This window comes from Pelodiscus sinensis, chromosome 1 (genome assembly GCF_049634645.1).
Source record: "Pelodiscus sinensis isolate JC-2024 chromosome 1, ASM4963464v1, whole genome shotgun sequence".
NCBI classification, from domain to species: Eukaryota; Metazoa; Chordata; order Testudines; family Trionychidae; genus Pelodiscus; species Pelodiscus sinensis.
In genome coordinates this window covers 105,977,702-105,988,568 of record NC_134711.1, presented here as the reverse complement: position 1 = coordinate 105,988,568, position 10,867 = coordinate 105,977,702, and the positions used below count along the sequence as shown (strand labels likewise).

Here is a 10,867-nt window from a genome sequence, read left to right as displayed (position 1 = left end):
CAAAGTCAAAAGTGGTATATTGCTGGTATTGAGCTTAAAACCACACACCCTTGATACCTTTTGTGGGGCGGGGATGGGGAAGAATTGATATTGTTGAACAATAATGATGTATTGTTCTTCTGTGAAATTAATACATAGTAATTCCAGTCTCTTAGATTCCATGTTTATACTAAAACTGTAAATGAGGGGTGGCTCAACTTCTTGACACTCTGAGCTACACATGATAATCTTAAAAAGTACATGAACTAGGTGTGCCAGATGAGTCTTGGGGCTTTCAGCCCTGCTCATTCTGAAGCTCCAGCAGGTCCCTCCCACAGGGCTGAAGACCCAACACCCCCATCCCTGTAGAACAGAAGCCCTGAGCTCCCCCAACCCAGTTTGGTGGGGGGGGGGGGGGAGGGATCTGTAAGATAACTGTAAAAGAGCTACATGCTTTTGGCCACTACAAGAACAATTTAAGACTGAACACTTGCTTGATTTCCTATTATACGTGGCTTGGGTGCTTATAGGTGGTAATGATGAGTGGTAATTGTAAGATTTATTTTTCACTTCAATTTTTAATTTTTTTTATTTCTAGGAGTCAAAAGTAAAAAGGAAGATTGGTTAAATTATATCCCAATGAAGCAAAGAAAAACTGAAGAAACAGCTCAAGGTGAAATGACTTGATTTTTTTTTTTACCTTGGAATAAAATATAAAGTACATTTTGCTTGGCTTTGAAAATGGTTAATATACAGTACAAGATTTTAGCAAAACATTATCTCTAGCACTGGCACTTGCTCAGCTGCACTAGTGGGAGCTGAATGCAGATGTGACTGGTGTTTTCTGGAAATTTTTATTGCCCTAATGCTCCATTTGGGTTCAGCTGAACCAGCGGTAGCATCAGTGGGAATATTTTGCTATAATTCCATAGTGTACACAAACCTAAACTGTTTAGACTACATATGACTGTGGGGTAGGGACTTAAATGCTAGATTGTTTAGTAAATCAGGTTATGTAGTAATTGTTTTCACAGTGGGTTGTCTTAAACACTTCACATGTAAACACTGATTCTGGACTCAAATACTTGCATTTGTATTACACGTTATTTTAACAGGTACAACATAGCTCAGTTTATAAGTAAATGATAAATGTTTCATGTTTGTCTTTCAGTTGATGACAATATTCCACTTGATGCAGCAATACAGATCCTTGAGGGAAATGAGGCTCTTCATGTTCCAGACAAAGACTCAATGTTTCAGACCTACAGGAAAATGTATCTGGCAAAAAGAAGCAAAAGCCTAGATAGTAGCTGTTCAAAATAGGACTACTTTAATCATAAAACAACTAAATGCATTTGTGTAAACCAAATGTGTTGCTGATCTTCACTATGCATTCATTTTTTGTTACATAAGCAAGATCTTATTTATGAAAATGTCAGTGTTAAACATGTTATCTGTTATCAAATGTATTTTTTTTCTTTTTCAAACTACAGGCCTTAATTGAAGCTTGCAACATCTCATGAGCATTTAAGCCATCCAGACTGTTTTATGAATAGATCAATTTTACTTTCTGGTTCTGGAAAATCTCCTTTCAGAGACTTTCCATTGCTGGCAATGGAAATAATATGGCCAGTGCAATGGGACCAATGGTAGATTCCTAAGCATAATATTTTCTATTTATGCTGTTGTAATTAGTTCTGTTTTTAACAATGTTTTCTTATTTTGGGGGAAAGGAGCAGTAAGATGTTACTATTTTTGTTTTTACTTTGCATACAGAACTATGCAACAAAGCAACTGAACTTGAGCATACTGATCAAACATTCCATGAAGTATTTATGCTGCTACTCAGTTTTACTAAACTGAGCTTTATAATACTCATTAGAAAATAAGAGCTGGTCTACACTACAGCTTAAGTCATTGTAATTTATGTTGCCCTGGGTTGTGCAAAAGTCATCTTCTGAGTGACTCAAGTTACATCCACCTAAGCGCTCTCCATGCTAGTGCTTGTTGTCAGGAGATGCTCTTCTGGCAACATAGCTTCCACCTCTTGCTGAGAGGGAGTAAGTATGCTGAATGGGGAGAGCACTCTCCTGTCACTATTTTGTATCTTCACCAGACATGCTACAGCAGGACAGCTGCTGTAGCATCATGCTCGTGTAGATTAGCCCATCATCAATAATTCTTTATCTTAACATTTGTACTGCAAATTGATGACCAGCTGATGCTTTTCACCCCCCTTATAGAGTAACTCTCTCCTGCTTTCCTTATACTTGAAAGAAAAGGGCAATAGTTGAATTCTAGGAAGTTTGAATTCATGTTGTCTAAGCTACAGTCACTGGTTAAAGTGAATAAAGTGGATTTCTATTCTTTCTAAGCTACATTAGCTAATGTTTAAACTTACACAGACACTGTGACTTGTATTATATTCACTAATTGTTGGTGGTTTTGTTCCTTTTGCTCGCAGTGTTCAGAATTTTGAATTTAATCGTATTTTTTCAGAAATTTTGGCATTTGATTTTTTTTACATGTTTAAACCTTTATAATGAAAATATAGTGAGTGTAGAGAATTAACTTGAACCATTTTCATATGCTAAATAAAACTTTTATTTTGAGCATTACATTTTGGTATTATGTGCCAGGTTATTTTTCTGTTTTACTGATTGCAGTTAATTGTAGCTGATTGAATTTTTATGATCTGAATGGATATTGAAAGAAAAAAAACTGCATGAAAATTTTTTAATAAAATTTCTCAAGACTATTTCAAGGCAATGCGAAATTAAGTACTAGAGAATGCCCTTAGTGTGAAACTCCTGACTTCATTAAGGGTGTAGAGATATAACTAAGGGTAGAATTTTGGCCTGAGCTGCTGCATCTGAACATGAGATTGGTGTGCATAGATACTTAAGATCACCTTGTTTGTTTGGCATTTCCCCAACCCATACATGAGTTTGCGAAGAGTTGACACGAACACTCAGAAGACCCGCTCATGCTTCTTTTGGACCTGGATGTGGACAACTCAAGAGCTATTCAATGGATCAGTCCCACTACCATTTCCACATGACTGTATAATAAAGATATGTATCTTAAAAATGTATTTTAAACTAGGACTGTCAAGTGATTTTAAAAAATGAATCACACTGTTAATAAAATACCATTTAAATATTTTTGGATGTTTTCTGCATTTTCAAATATTGATTTCAATTAAAACGCAGAATACAAAGTGCACAGTTCTCATTTTATTTTTATTATAAATACTTGCACAGTAAAAAGAGAAAAAGAAACAGTATTTTTCAGTTCACCTAATACAAGTACTACAGTGCAATGTCTTTTATCACGAACGCTGAACTTGTAGAATTATGTAAAATAATTGTATTAAACAAGTAAAACAATATCAAGTGTTAGTGCCTAAAAGTCCACTCAGGCCTAGCTCTTATTCAGCCAATCACTTAGACAAACAAGCTTAGTTAAAATGTATCTGCTGTCTGGTGCTTTTTTAGTGTCACCCAAAAGTGAGAACAGACATTCACATGGCATCATTGTAGCCACTGTCATAAGATATTTGTGCTAGAAGGGATAAAGATTCACATGGCTTTGTGCTTCAACCACCATTTCAGGGGACATATGTCCATGCCGATGATTGCTCAATAATGATCCAAAGCATTGCAGACCAATGCATGTTCATTTTATTATCTAAGTCAGATGCCACCAGAAGGTTTTCTTTTTTGGTGGTTCAGTTTCTATAGTTTCTGCATCAGTGTTGCTCTTGAAGGCTTCTGAAAGCATGCTTCATACCTTGTCCCTCACATTTGAGACACACTTCAGAATCCTAAATTGTGGGCTGTTGTGCTGTAGTTATTTAGATATCTCACACTTTTGCTTTGTGATAGGCTGACCAAAAAGTAGGACTGCCCTAAAGTTTTATATTGTTTTTTGAATGCAGTTATGTAACAAATTCTACATTTGTAAGTTGCAGTTATCATGATAATTTTCAGTGTAGTACTTTTTTGTGGGGATGAAATGAAAGACACTATTATGTAAATATTGGTAATAGTGCAGTGTACACTTTGTATTCTGTGTTGTAATAAAAATTAATATATTTGAAAATATCATTTAAAATATTTAATACATTTTGTATTCTATGGTTTAACGTGATTTTTACAATGTTTGTAATACGTGAGTTAAGTGCAATTAATCAACAGCCCTATTTTAAATTCATGGTTCCCTTCTTTCAAAAAATAGAAAGGGGGCTTTGCGAGTGATTGAGTATGAGTGATAGACTGGATGAGAGCATGTAGTGACCTAATAACAATTAAGTTCCCCATATTAGGAGGGGCACACTGGTGATTATGGACAATATTGTCCCTGGCCAGTTTTTAATATTATTTGGGATAATTGACGTGTTCTTTCTTTTCACCTCCATAACTCCTTTCTGACCCCCACCAATACATTTTTACTGTCCAGAACTTCATTGTGCTTATTTGTGCTACTTCAGAAAAATCTGAAGGTGTTCACCTGATTTTTATCAATAAAATGAATGAATGGTATTTTTTGTTTTAGTTTGACGAGCCCTGCAATGAGAGACCTTCTTTTTCAAGCGACATTCCTATGGGTCTTCCTGAGCAGGCATCTGTGTGTTCCACTGCCATAGACTAGATTATTTACAGCAGTACTTGGAGAGTGGGGTGGGGAGAGTCGCAAGCAGGGTGGGTGGCATTGTGCTGTGCAGCTGCGTATGCTCAGTCCCCCTCCTGTCAGTTTCTTCTTGCCATCCCTATTTTAAGATGGAGCTCTGTAGTGCTCTTCACTTAGCATTATGTCATAGCTCAAAGTAGTTCATTTTCAGTTGTTTCTTCTTCTGTTACCCTCCGTTCTCATCCAAGTTAGTCTTCCTAAAAAAAAAATCACTAAACAAACTTTTCTCCAATAGTTTCCCCCTTGTTGTTCCTGTTAGCCTTTTCTGCAATGATGTCTGTGTTTAAACGTTCTCCTGCCTGTAATGACTCTGCCTGTATCGGATCGACATTCCAAGTGCTTCAGATGTTTAGTCAAAAACCATGTCTAGCAGTCACAGCCGTCATCATTGCACCAAGCTCCATGTGTGTATTCCTATGGATAGATACCGCCACCCTAAAATGCTCAAGCTTGAAAAAGCACATCATCCATTCTACGATCTGGGCAGTGAATGGTCCAGTAAGCCCAAATCTGACACAGGGAAAAAAATCCGCTTTTCCTCACAAGTCTCAGTTGGCCAAGTAGTGTGCAAGCAAGAAATTGGCAGCAAGAGTGAAGACTACAACTCACCTCGGTACATATGACACACCAGGCATCTCAGGCACCCATCACGGTACTTTTAAACAATGTGCACAGAGTTCGCACTGAGACTATATGCCTGACTCTGCCTGCTTCAGAAAAACTCGGGCCCACTGCAGCACTGAGCAACCATGGTGGAAACATTGGTGCAAAGAACAGCTGAAGCAGCACCGCAGAAAGCAACCACAGGCAGCAGCATGGACATAACCAAATCAACAGTAGAAACCAGCCATCTCAGCAGAATAAGCACATTTGAGGCCTCCATTGAGGGACCAAAAACATCTTTACACGTTCCAGAGGTGCCAACAAGTGATAACATATTCAGTCATCATCTTCTGACCTTTGGCGTTAAATGGCAGAGAATAACATCTGACAGATGTGTGCTACAATTAATCCTTATGGGATATACCATTCCCTTTATATCTATTCCTCCCTCACACCCACTTATGCCATCCCTCTTCAGGGACACTCTCACAATGGGATTTTACGACAGGAGGTTTCCCTTCTCCGCTTGGGCACTATAGAAGTTGTCGCACATGGGTATGGAGGGAGTTTCTACTTACTCTTTTTCCTTACCCAGAAGAAGAATAGAGGATGGTGCCCCATTTTAGATGATAAGGCTCTCAACAAATACGTAAAAAAGTGAAAGCTTAAAAAGGTAACACTGGCCACCATCATTCCTGCTCTGTAGCCTGGTTACTAGTTTTTGTGTCTCAACTTACTGGATGCCTATTCTCGTGCTCCTATTCATCCTGCTCACAAGTACTTTCTCCTCTTTGTCCTAGTTATGCACTACTACCAGTATGCAGTTACACTATTTGGACTCTACATAGCAACAAGGATTTTCTCCAAATGCTCATGGTAGTCACCACCTACCTAAGGAAACAAAATCTTGTCATTTTCCCCTATCTTGATGACTGCCTGATCAAGTCAAAATCAGAAGCAGAATCCTGTTGCAATACCCACCTGGTTATGATATACACACTTTAGGTCTGCTAATAAAACAAAGTCTGTGCTACACCGGTCCAATCCATACAGTGTATAGGCACACAACTCAACTCAAGGACAGACATAGCCTCCTTGTCTCGACAGATTTGTAAAAATCAGGGACCTGGGCCACAAGTTATGTCACAAGATTGCCTTCAATTGCTCGGCCACATGATGTGATGTGGTTCTGAATACACATTTGTTCATGTGATGCCTAGAGAGCTGGCTCAACACAACCTAAAACCTAAACTGCTGCCCCCTGACCAGGACTCTTCTAACAGTAAAGACTGCACTACTTTGAACAAAACAGAGAACCTGTGCACAGGAATTCCATTCCAAGAACTGGAACCTTCAGTGGTCATAACAAACTTCTCCCTCGTGGGTTGGGGTGCACACATGGAAAATTCAATGATGCAGGGTCTTTGGACATCAAAAGAAAGGGCTCTCCACAAAACATTCTGGAGCCCAGAACTTTGAAACTAGTTTAGTATCATTTCCTTGTGGAAATAGCTGGCAGAGATGCCAAAATATATACCAATAACGGTGCCTGTATGTTACATAAACGGGCAGTGTGGTGCCCATTCCCATGCCCTCGGTACGGAGACTATTGCTCTGTGAAATTGGTGCCTCATCCAATTCAGTCAATGGGACATCCTCTGATGATTTTTTTTTTTGCCACAAACCCAAAACAAAAAGTGTCCTATACTGCCAGAGCTGGCCTAGTTAAGGGCTCCCTTGGAGATGTTCTCACCATCAAATGGAGTCACCACCTCCTATACACCTTTCCTCTGATCTCTTCTCAACCAGATGATACTCAAGATAAGGAGGGATACAGTGAGACACATTCTCATAGTCCATGCTGGCCCAGCCAGCCGTGGTTCCCCTTTCTCAAGACAGTGGCTTTATCTCCCCCCCCCCTCAATCTCCCTGCCATGCAACCCCAGGCTTTTTTACCAATATGGAAGACAGATCCAACACCCATGGAGTAGTGTCCCTGTGGGTGATTGACTGTTGGTGTAGTGTTGGCCTGGTGCCGCAGATCGGAGATTTGTTAGCAGTAGTCTGCCGGACTGCACATGTGCATTATGTGCCTCATGCCCTTCGTACTGTTTCTTCAAGCGTGCGAGCTGTCTCCCACCAGTTTCTCCTAACCGCTCTCGGTTGCAGATGGAGTGAGCTACCTCTCCCTCTATCCTCTCAGAATGAAATAAATTCAAGTTAGTTGGTTTTTAGCTTAGTTATCCTAGTAATAGTAATCTCGTTACATTAGGGGGAAAAAACCATTCGGAGGCCTCCATGGTTTGCGGTCTTTATTTAAAAAAAAATAAATAAATTACAGCTACACCATGCCCGATTTGCCAGGCTTCTAAAAATGCAACTCTTGCGGGGAGCCCATGCCCACCTCAGATGGACACTCCTGCTGCATTCGTTGCCTTGGGGAAGGACTCTTCTCTCAAAAGTGTCCTCACTATGTTAACTGCTAGAGCAAGACCAAACAAGGAAATGAAGCTCCGGATGCTGCTATTTGATAAATCCCTGCAGCCCTCGCAGCCACAGCTTTTCTCACCTCATTCAGACCCTGTTAGGACTGAAAAACATAGAGCCGCATCGCCTGAGCCCCCTTCCTCAATGAAGAGAAGAGCCTCTCCAGCATGGTCCTTACCACCGAGTCTATGTAAGCACCGGTGATAAACCAGGCACTTCTAGCAATGTTCCCACCCAGGGATATGGCAACTGAACAGTGCCGCAGTATGCCAGCTACTCCAGCTGTGGCACCGGATCTAGGTCCAGCACAGGTGTCAGCACTAGCACTCTTGTCAGTGCCGGTGGCATTGACGTCATCTTCTACACCAGCATTGCCTTTGGCACCGGGAGCACCCTTGGCACCAACAAGAGCTTCCACGGCCCAACGCACAGCTGCAGCACCGACACCATCGTTGGCACAGGCTAAGGCTTGGTCTAAAACTAATAGAATTGCAGCTTCCTCCTCGAGCCCGGAACCCGACACCACTTTCTCCCTTCCTGGTGCCATCAGTCCCACCTACTGATGTTCCACAGCATTACAGAGAATACTACAGTTTGACATCACATTGCTTTCCAGTACCACGCTTTCACTCATACCATTTATATTAATGCATCTTGGTTTCTCCACCTCCTTTAAGGGCTGCATCCAAATCATCCAGGTCTCCCAACACTCTCAGCATAGGCCACTTACCATGATGATCACAAGAGCACCTTTTCTTTCAGGCACTCCTCCCCTACCAGATATTACTACAGCCACCACTGTAGCTACTGCTCTTATTATGAACACCATTGACCAGCATGCTACTGTATGTCACTGGACTGTTCTCGACATTGGTTGCTATGCTACCACCGTTCCGCCTCCAGACGATGCCAGATGCCTTCTCCTGCTGACACGCACCCTTCCACTCCTACTCAGACTACATCACTTCCGCCCCAACAGTCTGACCCTGAGGAAGGTCAACTGTCTGATCATGAACAGCTACAGAGCATTTCTTCTACAGACCAATCTTCCTCTCACTTTGACGAGGCAGTAATCTTGGGGGATACATCACCAACTGACAATTTCAGACAGTTTCAAGACAACTTCAAGTGGGTAGCCGCCATTCAAGAGGTTCAACTGACGAAGGTACAGGAGAAGCAACACCGACTCCTGAAAAATTTACAGCCCTCAGAAGTCCAAGGTAGCTTTGTCCATTGATGAAGCTATTCTTGAGGTAGCTGATGACATCTGGCAGACCTCAGCTTCTGTCCTGTCTATCAACAAAAGAGCAGACAAGAAATACTTCATCCTCGCCAAAGAGAGAGATTTTTTTTTCTCGTATCCCAACCTAATTCATTGGTAGTCAATGCAGCACAACAAAGAGTCAAGGCACCACAATATAAAAGTACCATATCCGACAAAGGAAGTAAGAGGTTCGACCTTTTGGTAGGAAGGTTTATTCCTCCGCAACTCTGATGCTCTGAATGGCCAATTACGCAGCCCAGTTAGCCAATCATGACTTTGACAACTATGCTAAATTAACCAAGCTTTTGGAGCACGTGTCAGACAAGGAGATGGATACTAAAATCAGTTGTCCAAGTGGGCTATTCATCATCCCATAGAGCACTCTAGATTGCATTGGATATCACAAACACTATGCACACCCATCTTGTCCGTCCTCTTGTAACAATTCAGGAATAGTTGGTAAAGTATCAGCTCGCCCCACATCTGGCCCTAGATTAAAACAGAAAAATGCCTTTTCAATTCTTTTGTTTCAGTGAGGTTGGTCTCCTCTCTTTTCTCTGCTGCTTTCTTTTACCCTAACACAATTTGAGCGTATCTTATCTCAAATCTATTTTGAAATTTGATGCATCTATACAGCATCAAATTTTGAAATAATGCACTATTCTGAGCCATCTTTTATCCCTTGTGCCACAAGGCTTACCAGGATGGCAAAATAGCTCTCCCATTATTTTCAGAAATATTTTTAAATAACGGGTGGCTTGTGTAGACGTAGAGTAGCTATTTCGGGATACCTCTGCTATCCCGACATAGCTGTGCAGTGTAGACATACAGTAAATGTGTTCCCAACACCTGCACTCAGTTGCTGATGAACACTTCACAAAACAAATCCTCCCTGTTTTTCTAGGACATTTCCTTATCTGTTGCAACCTCCCCCAACATGGTAGACAGGCTGTTAAGGTCTCTGTTGTACAGCAGAATGCCCCCAAATAGTCTGGTAAAATTGAGTGCTACATTGTAACATTTCACTGACAAGCCTCTTTTCCAACATTTCCACTCACTCTTGCAAGAAATCCATCTCAGCAAGCAGTGTAATCCTGTGAGTGAATGGGTTGGGGTGGCTTACATTTATATGAACTAAAGCAGTTCCAGACAGGGAGAGAAAATTCCCTTTGCAGGAACATAATTCTAATCATGCCACACTTCCCCAAAGGTGGGTAACTCCCTGGCAGACATCTCCCTGCTCAAGGTAAGCAAGGAAACTGGAGCACAACTTCTCCAAGGTGATGGCTTTTTCCCTGTTTCACATGCAGCCCACTTATGTTCCGCTCTAGTTCCTGCACAAGTGATTGAGGAATGGTACAGGCCAGTGTCCTGCAATGGAGAAAGGCACAAAGGTGCACTGCCATGGACCCTGCAGCAGAAATTTACGTTTCTAAAACTTCTGACGGTCTCTCTGCAGGATTCCATTGAAATAAATGGTGAGCATCAACATCCTGCTCGGCAATACTCATTGGCTACATGGGTACATAAAGTTCATAGAAACACAGCTGGCGTCTCACGTATCCATGTCCTCAGCCCTGCACTCCACAAGTCACAGCCATTTACCTTGGCTCATCCCGTGCTTTCTGGCTCCTGGAAAGTGATTTCTCAGACCATGTCTGTCAGCAGAGGACAATAGTTCCTGACTGCCAGATACACTCAGTGACCCTGGTGGGAGCCCCTGTCCTTGTTTGCCTCAGTCGCCTCCTTGACAATTTAAAACCTTATTTTACTGGCAGCAGATTGGGTAACTGGATGGCCTAATTTACGGTAAGGCCCCAAATTAGGGAACTTTGTGGCTTA

The 10,867-nt window shown here is 41.4% G+C and overlaps 1 protein-coding gene across 3 annotated transcripts in view; it reads left to right on the top strand.

Moving 5' to 3' along the window:
• Positions 1-3,144, top strand: part of RESF1 (retroelement silencing factor 1) — a 38,633-nt gene extending 35,489 nt beyond the window's left edge. For all 3 annotated transcript variants that reach the window (XM_075940457.1, XM_075940464.1, XM_075940472.1), the window contains exons 4-5: positions 578-652; positions 1,151-3,144. In XM_075940457.1, the coding sequence (XP_075796572.1) occupies positions 578-652; positions 1,151-1,302 (227 nt within the window). In that variant the 3' untranslated portion in view covers positions 1,303-3,144. The remainder of the gene's footprint in view (positions 1-577; positions 653-1,150) is intronic.
• Positions 3,145-10,867: the final 7,723 nt, after the last annotated feature.